Source organism: Harpia harpyja, chromosome Z, assembly GCF_026419915.1.
Source record: "Harpia harpyja isolate bHarHar1 chromosome Z, bHarHar1 primary haplotype, whole genome shotgun sequence".
Taxonomy (NCBI): Eukaryota; Metazoa; Chordata; class Aves; order Accipitriformes; family Accipitridae; genus Harpia; species Harpia harpyja.
In genome coordinates this window covers 8,950,034-8,970,540 of record NC_068969.1, presented here as the reverse complement: position 1 = coordinate 8,970,540, position 20,507 = coordinate 8,950,034, and the positions used below count along the sequence as shown (strand labels likewise).

The following is a 20,507-nucleotide window of genomic DNA, read 5'->3' as shown; positions in this document are numbered from 1 at the left end:
CTTTGAACTATAATCTCAAACATAGATGTTTCTATGCTTTTTTCCTAGTAAAATGTTTCAAAATTTCCCTATAGAACATTTTGTCATCAACGTCTGAAAAACAGGTTAATGGAACGTATGGGCCACTGACTACCCCAACGAGAAGATAAATCTGTAGGGAAGAAACTCTATAATGAGATAAAATAGTTTAAGACACCTCCTCTTTCACAATTATTTCAAATGTTGATGAAGATTTTAAAAATTAAACTGAAAAGACCCTTTAGAAAATAAACCTACCCATCACATAAGTGGTGTCCGGAGCTGATAGTTCATTGAACATAAGATTATAGTCAGTACAAGTTAGTACCTTTGATGTTCCTGTAACTGATCTTCCGAAGCAGTACTGTTTAAACAAACAATGGTCATCCACGCACACTTAAGGGCTCTGCTTTCCCAAAACCATAATTTAAACATACTGTGCCACAAACAATATTGATACTAAAATTCCACTAACCTCCGCGCTGCTAATTCATGTATTGGTTTATTGACTTTCCAAGAGTTTAGACATAGTATGAATCAACTATAGTAATGCATATAGCAGAATCCATCCTGTTCTCCTACTTCTAACAGAAAAACAGAAAACCAGTTGCCATAAGATCCTAATTGTCAGCTCTGGAGACTGGTGCTTGGGCGTCTGTTCCACACGAAAGTCAGGGTTACACACAAGTAATTCAGCCTACCCTTTCAAGCCTTGCTTCAGCCACATTTTATGGGCAGAACTCAAAAATTGAAGGAATTAACAAATTAACAAATCCTTTTTTTTTTTTTCTTCCCTGTAGGATACCAAAAATAATTATTGATTCTTATTAGTGTTGTCAGAGTGTTCCTAAGAGCTCTAGCAAGGGACCAGGACTCCACTGCAGCTGGTGTTATACAAGCAGGGATCAAAACCCCACTATTCACTGAAAAGAAATAGAATAGTTCTTAAATGTATATAGTTCATGCATATTTTTATATGTTCTTTGTATATTCTTATACACGTTGAATGCATATTTTCTACAGTATTTTTATTTGCTTACTGAATAAAAGCATTGAAGGTGTAAGAAAATATCCAAACATACTGCAAACACCCATCAGCTTGGTGTCAAGCATTCTTAATCACCACGTATACTAAAGACCACTTATATCAACTAAACATTTACTCACAGTTCCACAGGGCACAATTACTCTTTTCCATTAATGAATAATTATTCAGAAATTCACAGTTCAGTGCCTAAGTACGAATAAACAACCACCCAGAGACCTTCCATTATTTTCTGCTTATCTAAGTAAGAGCAAAACCATTAACAAGCAATTATCCCAGAAAATTATTAATCATCCAATACATTCCAACCAGAGCGATAAGGAAGGACTTGGGAAAATAATTAGCACCTACAAGCAATATCAAAGGTGTTGTAGCAGAGTCTGTCATCATTACAGATGTCTGGAGTAAGTTCTCACAACAGTTATCTTTATTAGTCTTCATTATATCATCGTTATTCTACCATGACCGCCTGAACGGGAAAACCAAGACTCTTGGGTTCATTCTCCAGCAGCCCAGATGAGCAGCGGCACTGACTCTTCACACAATACCGATCCTCGGCCTTTTCCCAAGGAATTTCATGGGATCTTCACCCCACCCCCACACGTTGATGCGGTTTAGCCTACAATGAACACGCACTAAAAGTAGGATATACTGAAGATACTTAGAGGACAAAGCCAACAGAAAATAAAGTCACATGACGGTTACGAAGGCCCTGTGGTATTTTTAGTACTTTTGGCTACCCAGTGGGATACTGCCGAGAATTACTGTTGAACACACACTTATCAATGGTGACTACTAGAAACGACTGGTCGCTATTGCTGAGGTAACGAGCCATTTAACACCGACGGACGAGGTGGGACAACTCATGGTACCCTCTGCTCGCTTCCAAGGGAGCGCGTTCTCTTCCAAATACGCGCCACCCAGCTAAGGCTCACAGCCGAAGACTCGCGTTGCAAACCCCAGCCCAGCTGTCGAGCGCAGCCCTCGAGCACGCCGCCCGCGGGCTCACCCACCCACCACCGCCCCTGAGGGACCGCCGAGGCGCGGCGGGCGGAGCGCTGCCCCAGCGGCGTGGGGGGGAAGGCGGCGACCTTCGGCCCGCTGCCGCTCCGCCCGGTTTCGAAACAGCACGAAGTCGCTCTGACACATCCTTCCCGGAGGCCAAAGGGTGCATTCCTGCGGGAAGTCGCACCCGCTCTCCGGGCCCTGCCTCCCCCCCCGGACCTCTCCCCCTGCCGGGACCAGTCCCGAGCGCGGGGGCCCCGGCGCCGCCCGCCCTCTGCTCCGCGCCCTCCCGCCGCCGGCCCCAGCGCCTCGCAGGGACCGTCCCCGTTCTCCGCGCTGGGGAGCTGGGACGAGCGGCGCCGCCGGGGCTTCCCGCGCGGGGCGTGCGAGTGAGTGGGGCCGCAGCCGGAGGGCTGAGGAGGCTCTGAGGGGAGTTCCTGGGAGCCGGGAGAGGGCGGGAGGCGGGAGCGAGGCCGCGGCGGGACAGGGGCGGGCGGCGGCTGCCGGCGCTCGGCAGCGCGGCCCTCTCTGCTCCACCGCCGGTCGCAGCCCCCCACACGCCCAAGCGGCTCCGAAGGAGGCACAGGCCTCCCCCGCCGGGAGGGGGAAGAGACGCGGCCCGCGGGTGCCCCGTCCTGCGGAGGGGACCGGGACGGGCCCGCGGTCGCCCTCCTTCTCGGGGCGGCCGGGCGGGAGCCGGCCCCGGCCCCCGGCCTTCGTGCGGAGCAAGAGCCGCCGTAGGCGCCCCCAGAGCAGGGTCGCGGGCAGCCCGCAGACCTGCAGGAGTTTACAGCAGCCCGACGCCCTAGGCCGGCGGATAACGTTTGTTCATAAAGCAGGAAATGGTGAGGTACACGGACAGTTTCGGCCATGGAAGTGAAACTTACCACAAGGTTTCTGTAAGTGGGTGAACTTTTTTTTTCTAGGAGGACTGGAGGGAAAGTTAGTCCAAAACACTCCCACAGCAGATGAATTTAAACCGTGTACACGGTCTGCAGTGGGGGGTGGTAAAACAACAACAACAACAACAAAGCAATGAAAAACATGGAATAACATCTAACTATAAAACTGACATATATGTGGTGGAGTAGATTAAAAAAATACTACCTCAGTTACTTAAAAGGAACATTAGACTTAGCTTTCTGGGCTGGTAATTGCACCTTCTAGCCCAGACAGTGGGTGCCCTAACTGTCTTGGTACATATTTTGATCACTCTTACTTGCAGTTTTATCAAAGCATGGGACAGCTCTGGTTGGTTAACAGTAATGATGCCCAGTGCCCTGTAACTTTTTTAATTAGCCACCTCATCCACTTACAAAACCATTTCATTACTGTCCATTTTTCAATATATCCCCCCCATGCATGCAGAACACCTACCCTCCTCTCTTTATTGCGGACTGTGAACCCTGTAAATCTAGAAGTCTAGGAGTAAGGTCCCTGGGCTGAATCCTAGCACTTTTGCTTAGCTTTCTCACAGAGAAGGCAAGCTAATTTAGTCCTTAGATGCCTTACGCAGCCTCTTGCCTATCTTTCATTTCTTTTTGTCTCTCCCTCTCTTAAAAAAAAAAAAAAAAAAAGTGAAGTATCACATTTTTCACCTATCACAGCTTCACAGTCCCTTAGAGAAGTCTGTTTTCACAGACTGTGACCCCAAATCAACACCTGTAGAGTTGGAATGGTAGGTACCCATAGGTTACATCAGCGTTTATTTCTCATGCAAGCCTGATACTGCTTCAAGAAATGTGTTAAAATGTTCCAAGGAGTGCCAAACACCTAACCTCAGAACTCTACTGCCCACTTCTACCTACCTGGTGTACAATTAGATATATCATTAAATTGTAGCAACAGACTTTTCCTGCTGAGATGCTCCTGCTCTCCTCACACTTATAAGACCACTGTTTATAGGCCCTGCTCAATAGTCATAATATCTGTAAATACAGACTTTTTAAAAATGAGCTCCAGATTTTGAAGCTCTAGTGCAATACAGTGAATATATTTTATGTTGCTGCCATATGCATTTCTGCAGGTCTGTTCACTGATTCCTGAGGAACATCTTACTACACGTTCACAAAGAGGTCATGATATGCAAGAATCCAGATAAAGACATGCAGTAATATCCAGTAAGGCCCAAAAGACAACTTTTTGTTGGTGGTAAGTACAGAGCATTCCAGTAGAACCATGTTGTGTAAACCTCCCTGTTTCTACATATTTTGTGACATAGCCACTACAATATTTAATAGAGCGGGCCATAAAGCTATAGTTCCCTACCGGGTAAATTGGGTCAGCTTCCGCAGTACATCTCAAAGCCTCAGATGACTCTACCTATTAGGGTAAAAACTTGATTTTTTTTTTTCCCCCCGATTACTGGAAAAATCACATTCTTGCTGAAATACAGTTCTTAGGAACACTGCACAGGTGGTAAATTCTCCCTGGCAAAAAAAGCTAGATAAAACTAAGGGAAAGTTGAGAGCAAAGATGCATTAGGTTGCTTCTTGACTGATGTTCTCTTGTTCGAAGAGGGACTTCTGCAAAATTCCACAAGATTATCTTCTTTAGAAGAACTTGAACTGTCATAAACCCATGTATCCTCATAGAACTACATAGATCATTTTAGAGAAAAGTATCATCATGTTCTGATTTCAGGACTTGATGATCTCAGTCCTCAATACCAACCCCTTCAATATGAGGTTGAATTGGTCTATGAGTTTTAAAGCCTGCGTATGTGAGAAGCTTCTTAACAAACCAGCTTTTAAAAGGGTCTAGACTTCAGTATTAGAGTTCTGGCATAAGGCAAGAGACAAACACTTAGTCCTGTAACATCAATGCAGCCTTTGGAGCATCACTTAAGATAGTATTTTCAGGAGCTCAATAGCCACTGCTTATGCTGTAGCACTACAGCCTCCAGCACTGCTAGAGTAAGTCAGTCTCTGACTAAACAAGGTTCCAGGGATTCTGCAGGCTCTACCCTCTTTGCAGCCAACAACTAGGTAGGTTGTAGGCTCAACAGCCAGCATTCTGGTTAGGAGGCACAGTAATATTTGATGGCATACCAAAATAAGCAGGCCAGCACTTATTCCAGAGTCTGTGCGCCCTACGTATCTGAATAATAACTGTTAACCATCTGTAGCACCAAAGTTTGAGGGTTTACTTCCTCAGGAGTAAGGTTGATCACTTCATCTCATTATGGTGAATCTCCACCAGCAAAAAACAGAAACAACTCACATTATAGGGACAAAGTATCTTTCCCAGATTATCAGGGCCCAGGCCCATACTCTACTAACCCCATCAGCAATCTTCTTTTCCTGAAAAATGAAGTCCTGTGACCCATCAGTTCTGCAGGTTAAACATAGGTGCTTCAGAATTGTAGCCCTCACAAACAAATTGGGAAAAAAAAAAAACCCAGACAAGTAAAAACCTCTCTACCTTTGCATCCTCTTCTGCTGTATCACAGGAAATTGCTAAACCTTCTTTCCAAGAAAGAACCTTTAATATTCTCCACCTGTAAAAGACAACTCTACCTTCAGCTGGGATCAATTTTGAATTAGCCATGTGAGAATCAGCTGTGTGAACCCTGGGCTCAGACCTATCCCCTGCATTTTTTTTTATTTTTTTTTTAATAGAGCAAACTGTTCTCCATGGTTGGTTGTTCATTTTCCAGAAGTTTGAGGATTCGTACAGCCTATTACAAGTTTTTCCTAGAGAAGAGTAAGAGATGTCTGCTTATTCCCATCCTTTCCCTGAGAGGAAAAAAAAATACCTTTGCATATGAGATTGTACATCAAATTGTAAATAAATACAGTTGTATGTGGAAGGCTTCTGACATTTATCAGGAACCTGCACCTAATTTTGTTACAGAGTTGTGCCTTAAGAGCTCGTGTGTGCTCTCTCAAACTGTACATTGTAGAGTTTCACTTAAGAAAATGACTACAGTTCTGTTCCACCTTTTAGTAAGAAAAAGCTGATTATTTCAGTGATTCATTAAGACATGTTTTCTTTTAGTGAAAAAACCCAGACATTTTACAAAAATATAGGGCTTATATTACAAAATATCGGATAACTATGAAACTTGAATGTATGAAAATCAATATTAACAACATAATTCACTTCTGAAAAATTAGATTTCACAGACATAATGCCATATTCAATATATTGCCAGGAGAAAGCTTGCTTATCTCTTTCAGATGGGCAGTGCGTTACAGCGTAACAGCCTCTGGATAAATTGCTGTCCCTAGAATCCAAGGCAACTGCTTAGATAGAAGCCATGGGCCAGGGAGAAATACTATATAGAGCCCAAGGATATCCATTTTCACTAATTGTTTATGCCAAGAAGAATGGTTTCAAGGGAAGAGAGCAAGAGAAACACACTTCAGACTGGCCAGCAGCATCGGTAACTGTGACACTTACAAGGGCAGTGAAAATCTTGCATTTAGTCCCTGTACCTGAACCTGTGCAACACAGAGTTAAACCTGTGTTGCTTGCAAGTCTCACAGGCTTTTCTGAAGGTAAAAAAATTGCCATTCCTACTCAGCCTAAGGATCTGGTGGTATTAGATTGTAACTATCCTCAGAGCACTCAGGCAGGATCCAGTTTTAGAAATAAGGTAGAAAGCTACAGATTAATAGATTTTGCCTTTGGTATGTTAGGAGACATACCTCAAAACCCAGCAGTTTTTCACCTTAGGGATAGCTGAAAATGAGTTTCACTGTTACACATGTGTTTTGTAGAGACATTGTCCTGGATTTGGTCTGGCAGAAGCTACAGTGGGCATACTCATAACTTCCATTGTTGTGAATTGGCTATGCAATATCACTGACTGTCACAGAGAAGTTTATGAAATTGTTTTCTTAATTTCTTACCTACTAGAGGCAGATGAATAGAGACTACAAGATGAGCAAAGTTTTCCATCCTTTATGGTTTTGGCAAATACTTGAAAGTGTGCTTCATGTATCTACCTCAGGAGCAAGAAGCAAATCAAAATCAGGCTGCATATAATACAAAATAGTATGCCACTTGACTGGTGCATAGACTGCATTAAAAGAATAATAAGACAGCAAGTTTCAGAGTAAATGTTTATTGGTTTATTGGCATTGTTGTTAACCTTTTGGATAGTGGGAATGGGTAAAGTATACCAGTTTTACCTGAAAATGACTGACATTTTAGAGGTCATGCACTGTATTAATGCTTACATCTTAATTAGAATTTTGTTTATTTTTCTAGGGTAAAACCTGGATTTTTGTTAGAAATTCTGCAAGAGTGATACTATCAGTAAAGATGTCATACTTAGTTAAAGGAGTTAAATGTTGCAGTCCTGTGAATCAGATGCACAAAGTAACGGGAACTCTGTTTAAAGCACACATATTAAAAAACATATTGGGCATCAATGAACAACAATTAAAAATTTCACGTACGTCATCTCAACTTAGTTCTGAAAAGGCAAACACTTATAATTATGTCATTGTTGGAGCTGGATCAGCAGGGTGCGTATTAGCCAACAGGTTGACTGAAGACCCCCTCAGTACTGTACTACTTTTGGAAGCAGGCCCTAAAGATACGTTTCTAGGTAGTAAAAGGCTGATGTGGAAGATTCATATGCCTGCTGCATTAACTTACAACCTCTGTGATGAGAAGTATAACTGGTATTACCACACAACATCACAAAAGCATATGGATAACCGAATTATGTACTGGCCCCGAGGAAGAGTGTGGGGTGGGTCCTCTTCTCTCAATGCTATGGTGTATGTGCGTGGGCATGCAGAAGATTATAATCAGTGGAGCAGGAAAGGGGCTATAGGATGGGACTATGAACATTGCTTGCCCTATTTTAAGAAAGCACAGACACATGAACTGGGGCCAGATCAGTACAGAGGTGGAAATGGACCCCTGTATGTGTCAAGAGGGAAAACAAACCATCCTCTTCATCATGCATTCCTGGAGGCAACCCAGCAAGCTGGGTATCCCTTCACAGATGATATGAATGGCTATCAGCAAGAAGGATTTGGCTGGATGGACATGACTGTACACCAAGGTAAATCATAAAGGAGTCCTAAGTAATTTGTATTTTTGAGCCACCAGTGGTACTTCTGAAAGCATTTTGGAATATGGACATGTAATCTGCACTGAATGCCATTTGGTTGTTTGGATTACTTAACAGCTATGGCACTCTGTATTTACACCCTGTTCATTTCACAGCAGCTTGCTATCAGTCTAGGGTGTATTTAATTGAAAATTGCATTGGCGTGCAAGTCTTGATTCATAGCTTGGGGGAGTAGGTTTTCAGAATGTCATTGTGAAATCTGTTGTGTTAAAATAAAATCTTTAGTTATTATAGCAAATCACATTTGCTTTGAACTCTATAAACCCTATGAAGGCTTTCCCTTTGTTAACATCCTGATTGTTATTGGCTAAAATCTTGGAGAATGCTGAGCCTGACTATTTTAATGTTTAATGTGAACATACATTGTAGGTCAAAGATGGAGCACAGCTAGTGCTTACCTTCACCCAGCCATATCACGCCCAAATTTGTCAGTTGCAGAGAAGACACTTGCAACAAAAATCTTGTTTCAAGGAACAAAATCTATTGGTGTTGAGTATGTGAAAAATGGGCAAAGGAAAAAGGTAAGAGATTTTTATTTTCCAGTATGAAAGGTGTGAGTCAAAGCAAAATTGATTTTTTTTTAAAACAAACTTTCATTAAAAGTGACACTTTAATATGCAAAATGTCTGCTTTTCAGATGCTATGTTGTCTCTTCCAGTATGTGATTCCTTGTCAGTTATTTTACAGTGGGTGATATTTCAGCTGTGTCAATTTAGAGATTAATATCTCCATTATATTTCCATCTCTCAGTACTGAGGGGACAAGCCTTAACTTGATGTTACTCAAGAGTGTTGTGTAAGGTTTCTGGCTGGAACCTATGGTGCAATCATGCACTGTCTCAGCATATTGACTAGTGTGCTGAAATGCTGATGTTTCTGAAAAACAATTCTGAAAATGCTGTTCTGGAATAGCAAAATCTGTAAAAGCTAGATACTGAAATCTGAATGGCTCAAGGGATAAATAATGAGTCATTCACTTCTACTTTGCCATTATGTCTTGAGTTTTGGTATAGTAATGGTGAAACATAATGATGAAACGTGTCTTATGGTTGTTTGTGGAATGAATACTTTTCAGTCTCAGTCCAACTTCCACTGAACGTGCGATCATGTGGAGGGAAGCTTGAATTGCCATTACAACTTAACTCTGTGGATAAACAGTTCATTTTATGCAGCTTTCAATCCATTGACTTCTGTAAGAGCTGAAACATTCTCATTTCACTTAACTCTACTATTATAGCTTATTATGGAGTATGTACCTAGGAAATTGCCTAAAAGGTATTTATATGTTAATAACTTAAGATATTTAGTCACAAACGATTATAAAACAATCAAAAAGTGTAATAGTAATATCCTAAAGAGAGGAGAGTACAAATTTGATGGTTCGAGTTCAATAAGGCTTACAAGACTCAATAGACAAGTGTTCTGTGACTGAACACCTGCTAAAAGTTAAAAGGCAATATAAATAAACTGTTCTTTCATTTTCTAATGCACAGAACAAATTTGTTGTTTTCTAAGTGTATTGGTAATGACAATAATTTTAACAATGTAAACCAAAAGTTCCAGAAAATTTAATTGATTTCATGAGCTATTAAATGTTTGCGAAAACAGTGTCTCTACTTGGTGTTCTTGTGCCATTATTAAGATTAATTTTGTCAAAGAAAGTCTCAGAAAGCTAATTACATATGATCAAATACTTTCTGAACGCAGGACGACTTTAACTGCAAAATTCTTTAATTGCTATGAATTTTCATACATATTAATACATGTATGATTTATACACAGTGAATGATATGTATTTATAGCATATATCACAAAAAGTACACCTTCAAAGTATTTGCCCCCAACATCAAAGTTGCAGGACTTGCCTGCTTTTACTTTCTGGAAAATTTTATACCTGTCAGGATGGAAGAGCTAAAAATTTTATTACATTATGAACATTAAGATGAAAATCACTTACATTAAACTGTTTTTGGTTTTATAGTCTATTTTAGGCAGGATCTCTTTTATGTCAGTCATCAGTAGAGTTAAAAGATCATCAAAACCTGATTCAAGCATGATACAAAACCTATTCATCAAGCCAGTGACTTAATTGTTATTTCAGTAGATATTGGGGTCCTGGCGAGCTCCCAGGATTCCAGTAAGCCCTTTGACAAAAGTAGGGAAGGTAGACTGAACATTCCTGGAGTTTCTGAGTTCAGAAAAGTGTATTTGAAGGGGAAGAATGTTTTTAATGTATCATAGCCTAAATAGCCCATATAAAAATGTTTCAAAGTCAGTTTTTCCTCTTTGCATGTTAGATTTAAGCACAATGAAAGTCTATAGATGGGCTAGGAATAACTACACTGCTGACTTTGCAGTGAGCATAGGTTGAATGAGCATCATTTGAACGCTACCTGGAACAAACTGGCACCAGTTCTTTGTATATCCTAGAAAATATAAATAAGTTATATTTGTGTAACATGCAAAATGCAGACCTAGGTATTGATTCCGCAGTCACAGATATGCTGTGTATTAGTCTTAACATACTAATGATTGCCTGGAGCAAAACAATAACGAACAAAAAATATCAGCATTGGCTATCCATCAGCAATATCAGATAAATAGTGTGGAAACAATTTATCAAAATTTATCTTCTTACTACATTTTGATCTTATTACTAGCAACAATCTCATTCACCATCATTCTGTATAGCTGAGGTGTCATACAAAAAGGACAGGATTACTACAAGTTAATATGCACTCCATGCTAATCTGTTAACACTTCACTATACTACAGGAAAAAAATAGCACTTTTTAATGTTGCTTTAGAAGTTAAATGTCTCATCTAAAATAAAAACAAGCAGCTACTCATAATAGCACCTTACATTCTACGAAAGTGGAGAATGCAGCTGAGCAATACCAGATATGTTGCTTACTTTTTGTTTCTTCTGTGGTACAGTTGTTCTTTCTTAAGGACAGGTGAATCTTGAATCTTTTTTTTCTAATGTGCAAGAATTACTATTCAGTTTGTAATCGACTACCTAACTCAGTGTGTATACAAAGGATATCTTATATTTCAACAGGCAACATACGTGCAACTAGGTAGGATGGAGTGCATCCAATGTGTGTGTGTTAATGAGTCATCTTATTGGAATAGAAAGGGACAGGCTGAACAAGGTTGGGTTCACCCACATCGTCCTCTTTCAAAGAGTAAAGGGAAAAGGTAGAAGCTGTCAATATTTTCTTACTCCACACAGTTTTCCCTTTTAACAGTGAAAAGCACTAAGGGGGGTAGTTCTGATCCTAAATTTAAGAGATGTGGCAACAGGGAAGAGTTAGCCCCCAGATACAAATGACACAGAGAAGGATTTTGGTATTGCTAAATGAGGATATTTGGGGGCAGAAATCCTTGGAAAGAAGATGTGCCAAAAATACTTGCAGAGAAGGTTCTAGAAAAAGAACTATCCAGCACAGAAAATCGAGTCAAAGGTAGAGGAATAGTTTAGAAGCCTGTAGCATGACCAGCTCAGGGCTCAGACTCAAATTGTTTGATGAAAATCTGTCAGCAAAACAGAATTATGTATATGCCTGCAGTCAGAGTTTTCTCAGTAGTGCTTTAGTGGTTATGGGGCATCTGAAGACTACAATAAGCTAAGAAACCAAACATTAGTCTTGGTTGAATTAAGAAAATAAGCTCTTGAGAACTTTTGAGCTAGTATGTCTCTGAATTCAAAATCTTCCTTAGAAGTTTCAATTTGCAAACTGGTATTGAAAATGGAAGAGACACTTAGCTGATTGATCCGATTGTCACAGGTACTTTTTTCCTGGCAAGTAGCACAGGAGTTTATTGGCAGCCATGGTACTGGCTGAGCTGAATGTTTGTGTGCCATACAGTTTGAACGGATTGTAAACATGGGAATAAATACAGAAATTATCAAAGTGAAAGCTTGATCATTTCTCTCTGCAGAAACTTCTGGCAAGATAGGAATACATTTTGAATGAGAAAAATGTGAGGGAAGGGTGTCTAATCTAGATCAGAATAGCATATCTGAACAGAAGCTCTTGACATGCTGCTTGCATTCAGATCAGGCTTAATAATGTTAGGACTTTTGTGCTCATTTCCTTTTAGGCTTTTGCCAGTAAAGAAGTTATTTTAAGTGGAGGTGCCATAAATTCTCCACAGCTGCTTATGTTGTCTGGGATTGGCAATGCAGATGATCTAAAAAAACTGGGGATCCCTGTTGTTTGCCATCTTCCTGGTAATTTTATTTTTTCTTTTAACCTTACATCTTCCTGTAGTTGCAATTCAAAGACCATTAAATGAAATTGTAGTCATATATTTGAGTTACGGCCTAGCCGTAAAAATGAATCCATGAAATTCAGTTGTCTTTATGTCAGGTTGTGTGGACTAAAAAGTAAGTGTTAAAAATCAGTGGAAACATGCACTGATCTTAGAACTGAGCAATAAACTCCTACACTTTCTTCACTGCATTTGATAGTGAAAAATACCTTTCTGAAAAATACCACTGTGTACTTTTTAAGTAAAGCAGCATACTTAGAATTTAGAATTTTGAATGAGTTTTGATCCACAACAGATTGTATAAACTCCCACTGTCATATCTATTCAAAGATAGAAGGAATAACATGAACTTTTCCTTAAAACCAGAAAAGCTAGTACTGTATTTAGAAGTCATATCTGGCAATTTTAGAACAAGTGATATGTCTGCCATTTAACTTTCTATTTTCATTCTAGTTATGCTATGTTTATGTAAAACCTTATTCTGACATGAGCAAAAGGCTGATATGACTCATGGTCTTGGTCTTAGTCATCACTGCCCTTGTAAGAGGTTAGTTTAGTTCCCATTTATGCTGTTTTCTGGTTGCAAATGTTGTGTATAATTGTTCCATGTGGAATAACTTTTTTTTTCCTTTCTTCTCCCTCCTCCCCCTTTCTACTCTCCCCCAGGAGTAGGCCAGAACCTTCAAGATCATTTAGAAGTGTACATCCAGCAAAAGTGCACCAAACCTATTACTCTATATAATGCACAAAAGCCAGTTAATATGGTGAGGATTGGTCTAGAATGGCTTTGGAAGTTTACAGGTATGAAACAAAGTATGCAATCATTCTACCATTGATTGATTTACAATTATTACAGCCTTTTATCCATGAATTTCAAAGTCTGGGAGCCTTCATGTATAATTTTTTTCATATTCTTGAAAATAGCTGGAGCTTGCAGATGGACTTGAACTATTTATTTTTTTTCTAAATCAGAATATTTTGAAACAGTTATTATATCTTAGGTAACAAGGGTGGGTTTTATACACTGTTTTTTAACATTTTTATATTTCATTTCTAGAAAAATTCTACATTTAAAAATCTCGGTGCTACTGAGAAAAGATGTTGTAAAAAATGAAGAAAAAATTCTGTTTGAAATAGAAATCGTGTCAACAAAAACATATTGTTGAACTGAATTAAGTTTTCTGTATAATTGCCCCAAAAGAATTAGTTTGTTGCTCTGGTCAGAACCCCTTAGGCTTCCACGTAAAGCAGAAGTGACTTTTGTTAAAATAACACACTCATTTTACAGTAACCCAGCTTAAGTTGTACCTTAAAAAGAAGCTGTGAAAGTAATCCTTGAAATCAGTAAAATGTTAGTATTTGACAACTTACACTGGGTATATGTGGCTTTTTACCATGCAAATAAATATTGAGGGCTAACTTAGGGTTTTAAATGGCTGTGAAAATAACATGAGGGGCATTGCAGGCTCTTCATCTTTCCCCTTCAGGGTAGGTACTGTGGATGGCTCTGCCTCCTACATGTGACTGATAGGATAACTATACTGCACGTCATGGAGCGTGCAGTGCAGTAATATCAGGATGCTGTAGTCAGTTCCCTCTACACCTGTTAGGATCCTGGGACCAAATCTGCCTCTGAAGTTAGACTCTAGGCCTGCTAGTTACAGTGAGATAACTGTAACATCCCACCCTCAAATAAGTGGGATTTCCGAAGTTATGCATATTTACATTTATCTTGCAATTAAAAAGTGGTGCATATTGCTTAAACTACAAGTTATTCATAATGGATTTGTGTTCCTTGCAATCGCCACTGTATATATAAATTATTCATAGTAGTGAAACCAAGGGTTAAGAAGTGGATTTCTTGCTTTTCTGAGGTCTTTTAATGGCATTTTCTCTCTCATTTACACTCTCCAGGTGAGGGAGCCACTGCCCACTTAGAATCTGGTGGGTTTATTCGAAGTGAACCAGGGGTTCCTCACCCCGACATTCAGTTCCACTTTCTCCCTTCTCAGGTGATTGATCATGGCCGGGTTGCTTCCACAATGGAAGCTTACCAGGTGAGTTGTTGAAGAACATATTCCAGTAATGTTCTGTAGCAATTAGCAAGGAGGCTTACGCTCTATTATAAATATGATAATTTGGCTATATACTGAAAAATACTTTGTTCACTATAATACAAAAGAGCTGGCTTAACCTCCTACATTGGGGAGAAACGATGAGCTTGTTATCTGAGATTGCTACCAAAATTATGTTACTTTTTATCTCTGGGAAAGTAGGCAAGCATTGAACTACTGTTCAAGTATTTGCACTACTGAAGTGCCATAGTGCTATTGATCAGCATGCCATTGTGCTAGATGCTGTACAAAACTAAAACAAAGTGTCCCCTGTTCCACTGCAGTTTAGGCAGAGGTTTAAGCGAGAATGTTTGAGGCCGCTCATTTATTCATTAGCACAAATCTAAGCCCCATTTTAGACTATGATCTTGATCCAAAAGTCTGTGCTAATGCTGGGGAACTGTCACTGTTTCTTCTTGCTAATCTCTTTTCTTCAGTGATGATAGTAATTTGGTCTGCATGCTGATTGTATTAGAATGCTCTGCTATTGCTAAATTGGAATGGTTGTATTTTAAATTAAAAGAAGAGCTGTGAGATGGTGAGACAGGTATATTCCCTTCCACTTATGGAATATCATATTTACAAAAAATTTGTATAAAATGGAAAAATGTTCAATGGCATTTCCCATTGTCTCCCTTTAACGTTTACATTCGCTTAATTTGTAAAGACCATCCAGCTTGCAAAAAAAAATTCATACTGAATTTGGAAATACGTCTGGTGGGATTGTGTCATGAATCTAGCATGAGTGTTGCAGGTCCACGTGGGACCCATGAGGAGCATGAGTGTGGGCTGGCTAAAGCTGAAGAGTACAGACCCAAATGACCATCCTATCATTGAGCCTAACTATATGTCAACAGGTAAATGCAGCCTCTCCTTGCTCTGATGTCAACTTATTTCCTGCCTGTTTCAGTAGCAGATTTTCATATCTACTCAAGACCAGTTCAGAAGTGGTGTTTGGTGCATTGTTATTTATTTCTCATTTATAAAAGTCAGTATCAAAAGAGGCCATTGTGCAAAGCACTGTATAAACTAAAAAGAATTTCCTGTTGGGGATGCAGTCAGGGTTCTTAGCGTTTGCTGCATCATGCTGTTCATTTCATCCCCTCCTCTGCTTGTGAAGGAATGGATCTGGTTTGCTTCTTTGTGCTGAGACTCATGTCCTTGGCTAGACAGTGGGTATGGTGAAATAAAGAGCAATTCTTCATAGCTCATCTATTCCCTTTTGGGATTGTGCAATATAAGTGACAGCTTTGTTCACAGTGAATGTAAACATCTGTGATTTTGGAAAATACCCTACTTCATTACAGCTTTCAGCAATAAGTGAGAGACTTTCCCTCCTCTTTTTTCTTTGATACTATTTTTTTCTGTTATGCACTCTGTATTTATTATTAAATTAATGGTGTACTTACAGTTTTCTTATTTTCTTTTCATACAGAAAGAGATATTTGGGAATTCCGCCAGTGTGTCAAGTTGACCAGAGAGATCTTTGCTCAGAAAGCTTTTGAAAAATTTCGTGGGCCTGAAATTCAACCAGGAAACCATGTTCAGTCTGACAAAGAAATAGATGCTTTCATAAGGCAGAAGGCTGATAGTGCTTATCATCCTTCCTGCACCTGTAAAATGGGTCAGCCTTCAGATAGCACTGCTGTAGTTGATCCCCAAACAAAAGTAATTGGAGTTGAAAACTTGAGAGTAGTAGATGCTTCAATAATGCCCAGTGTTGTCAGTGGAAATTTGAATGCCCCAACTATTATGATAGCAGAGAAAGCTGCAGATATAATTAAGGGCCTCCCATCGCTTCAGGAGAAAAATGTTCCTGTATATAAGCCCAAGACCTTGGAAACACAGAGATAAACAAATGTTCTCATCCTTTCACATCTTTTGCTACTTAGGCTTTCATCAGCATGTTGGTATCTCACACTGAACATGCCAACAAAATAAATACCATGCAAAACAACATATTGCATTAAAATAACATTAATTTGAACCATTCTCTTATGTTAGACTACCTATTCATTTTTTTAATCAGTTGGCTTAAGCTGCTTATTTTAGTTAAACATGACCTTTTGTGGTACAATTCAAATTTTTTGTTGAAGAGAAGCTATTTCTAACTGACAAGACAGTTGTGCACATAAGCCAGAAATACTGTGCAATTGCATGAGGAATGGAAGAGAGTAATGTGTGTTTTGAAAATCATTACAGTATGCCTTGTTATTTAAAGGAAGGATTTTAACTGCTGTGGGTGTTACCCAGGATAACAGCTAGTCAGTAATCCCCACATCCTGCAAAGAATGAGTAAGTAAATGTAAGCATTTGTGCAGTTTCATATTCATAGGCCAAAGTGGTTCACATCTGAATTCATAGGACAGAGAGAGGAACCTGCGTGTGTTCGGAATTTGTCAAATGTGGGGTTTTTATGAGAAGAATGCACAGTTTACAAATCCTCACTGAAAATTCACCATACTTGGTAGCCTTAACTGTATATGTAGTATTCAGAAAGAAGACATACATTGTATTTATCAGAAACTTATTTTTCTAAAAAATGCAGAACAGGAGCTGATATTTATAAAAGTATACTGGTCTTTCTCCTTGCTTTTTTCACAAGAAGCTCAGTAGAATTCACTTCACATTTTAAACTGATTTAGTTGTACCACTTTATCAGTTAGCACAGTTAAGAGGTCTGCACTTCCTATAACATCCTTAAAGTTACTGGTCCTTGGTCAAAGATGAGTGTTTGGAAAAGATACTTCTCAGCAAATATTCTGAACAGTGCCTTACTATCACTCAAATTTTATTAAAAAAAAACTACAGCCAAGATAAATTTAAAATGAAAGGTTACTCAAAATAACTGCATAAGGTCAGATATTGATGATATAGGAAGAGATCTTTTTAAATTACAAGGCAAGTAACTTAGTGAATCAATGCTATATTTTAGTTAGGACTTAAATCTTTGTTTTACTATCTTCAGATGTGTAAAGCAAGATACATGATCTTTCATGGCTCCTTTCTGTGTCAATCTAACTTTCAGGTACTGATTTTTAAAAAAAAAAAACAAACGTAAAGAAACTGAACTCATGGAATGAAATTGAATCCATTGAATTGTTTGGATTTATTAAGTATTCCAAAATAACTTCTGACTAAGCAGCTGTTAAGTTATAAAGTAAAAGCTTCTGTAGCCTAAGATTGCTCAAGACTTGTGGTAAACAGAATACTTTTTTTGCAGAAAAAAATGGAATTTTACACCATTTGAGCAGATTGTAAAAAAACTTGCTGACTCAGATGTTGGCTAGAGGGACAACTGCAGATGTTTAAGGCAGATACTTCTACCTGGTGCTGCTGGCTGTAAGGCAGTGGTTGGAAGCCCTGCTGCTAACTGAGGGAAAGGACTTAATTCATTAGAGTATCTGCATAAAAACAAACAAAAATACTGAAGATGGAAGATGATAGCAGTGAACTCTGCTCTAAAAGGAGACAGGTAAACCCTTTCTATGTATGTAATGCATTCTTTTGGAATGAGAGGAAGAGCAAGAATATTTTAAGTCATAGGTGATTGATTAGCTGTGTTAATAAGACAACTCATCTGATGCAACTGTGCGTTTAAGGAAAGCACGAACTGTGGATGGTGTACATTTTATGGCAAATAATTTTTATTCAGCACCTGTGCTTTTGAGATTTTCATTTAAAGGTATTCAGTAGGTGTATTCATGTCATGTGGAATACAAAGTATTAGGATACTCAGAGTAATATATACTGGTGAGACTTACCACAGTCCTATGCAGTTGAGAGGGGAAGCAATTCGGAAAGACAGAATACTGAAGTTCCTGCATTTGCAGATTTAAAACATGGGTTTCCACTCCAGGCATGCAAGATGGGAATTGTTATTATGCAACTGCAGAGGATTAACTAGCCACTGTCTTACATAACTTATTACTGAACACGCACAGAGCTATCCTCTGCCATTATGTCAAGCTCTAAAAAGATGAGGAAATAGCAAGGTTAGATATACATGCCAAACTGCATGTGTATCTTATGTTCAGGTACACATTGCTGCATTGTGCAATCAGATAACTGGGCATTTCTGAAACATTTCTTGCAGTTCTAAACATACATAAGATACCTTCCAGATTCCTCCCCTCCTAAACACTTAAATGTTTTCATTGCTGTGAACCGTAGTTGCTTCATTAATTTAGGCCTCACTGCTATAGAATGTTGAGGCTCCTTCATGCCATTCCTTTGATACAGTGCTAAAAAAATGGCTCAGGTATTTGGAAGTTTTGTTGCCCTGGGGAAATCTTTAGGTAGCATCAAGCTACCATTAGTTTCTCCTGCATTCTATCTGGTTGCTGATATTGAATTCCTGTTAAAATTGTTCTTACTTCTAGCAGAGTCAATCTGCTAAGGGATATTTAGAACAGGTACAAGATATTCTAACATGCTCTGTGGAGCACTGGCAGTCTGCTAGCTAAAATTAACCATCTTCTACACCTTATAGGATTGCTGAACGCAGGCTGATAATTCCAGAGTTTAACTTATTTAACTAAATAATACAGTGTATAACTGAATATTATTCCCAGTTCTACCCAGATACAAATTTTCCTATAAGTGCACAGATATTACATTATGTATTCAAAACCAGTTAACTGTAAAAGCTGTTTGATGTAAGAATTTGGAAGTTACTAGACCTGCCAGCATGGCTTGAACCAGCAGCGGTAGTGCGAGTGAGAACACCAGCGTTTCCATGGTAATAGCTTGATGCAGATGCTTCAGACACAGTTGGAGGTCTGTGGCTGGGGACAATGAGATTAAGAAAGAAAAGTAACCAAAAATGTTTCTTTCATACACGTTTCAGTTCAAGTTGCCTTAGTATGAGAAGTGCTGTTAAAAGCAGCAGAAAATAGCTGTGTATGTAAAACTACATTATATTTCATTTATGTAAGGCCACTCAAGGTTTTGTACACCAGAACTTTTGATGTTTCTGCATCTTAAAATCCTTTCCAAATATTTGGTTGCAGACTAATTGAAATCAGACAAGGCAGCTATATATACACTGGAAAACTGGAAAGTGGGCTCAGAACATGCATTTTCTATAAAATAAATATAGAAACATATTTTGAGGAATAATAAAAGCACTTACACATTTTTTTTTAGTTATAGTTAAAATGAAGAGTTATTGTAGAGAGAACACAAGCATATCTTATTACAGTATAATTTTTAGTCTCTGTTATTCTGTCATCCAAGCTCCAAAAAAAGACACTGTTCAAATAGGAATATATTTTATATATTCACTTTTTCAGTGAATTTCCTTCACTGTAAAAGTCTTAGCAATGTTTAATTCCTTACTAATGTTTTCTGTCATTATATACATATATAAATAAATCTGGAAAATCATGAAATATGCTTTAATTGTTCAGATAACTTCCAGTTTTTCTGTATTGAGTAATTACTATGACTGGCAGTATTTTAAGGGTGCCATTTACCGTGTAATTGTGCATGCATTGATTACTTTTTTCCATATACTTCTGTAATAAGATTGAACAGCTATTCTATGTATCCATATATATAATGTTCTCCCTTAAACAATTCGCTATATAGGACATGGTTTGCAACTAAATCTCCTTCATCATTTTTTTTTTGTGAGGACTGTTTTCTCATAGGATAGCATATCTGCCCAAAGAGTCTCTCATGCGACTATTGAAAACTAAGGACTAACTATACTAGCAAGAAAATACAGTGAAGTCAGCATATTGTTTTCTGTCTCCTTGGATAAACGATTAATTAAAAAAATTGTCATTCAGCTCAATCTGCTGAATTTGATGTGCTGTCAAAAGTCCATCCAGCTAAGTAACCTGGTCTGGGATTTTTTCCTTGGTTTTTTTTTAATGTTCAACTTCGGTTGCCTTAAAGGCGGTTTTCAGAAGTGGGTATACCACAGTAGGTGGAACTCTGAAAACTAC

General features: G+C 38.8%; 1 protein-coding gene across 2 annotated transcripts; it reads left to right on the top strand.

The window, feature by feature from the left end:
- The first annotated feature begins 2,352 nt into the window (after positions 1-2,352).
- CHDH (choline dehydrogenase) lies at positions 2,353-20,094 on the top strand. Of its 2 annotated transcripts, none has more exons than XM_052776116.1 (9): positions 2,353-2,457; positions 4,095-4,219; positions 7,286-8,093; positions 8,532-8,683; positions 12,269-12,398; positions 13,106-13,240; positions 14,354-14,496; positions 15,308-15,410; positions 15,989-20,094. In XM_052776116.1, the coding sequence occupies exons 3-9, from the start codon at positions 7,340-7,342 to the stop codon at positions 16,405-16,407; spliced, it is 1,836 nt and encodes a 611-aa protein (XP_052632076.1). In that variant the 5' UTR covers positions 2,353-2,457; positions 4,095-4,219; positions 7,286-7,339; the 3' UTR covers positions 16,408-20,094. The 2 variants fall into 2 exon arrangements, with proteins under 2 accessions (XP_052632076.1, XP_052632075.1); XM_052776115.1 differs by lacking the exon at positions 2,353-2,457 and adding an exon at positions 2,880-2,967.
- The last annotated feature ends 413 nt before the right edge of the window (positions 20,095-20,507 follow it).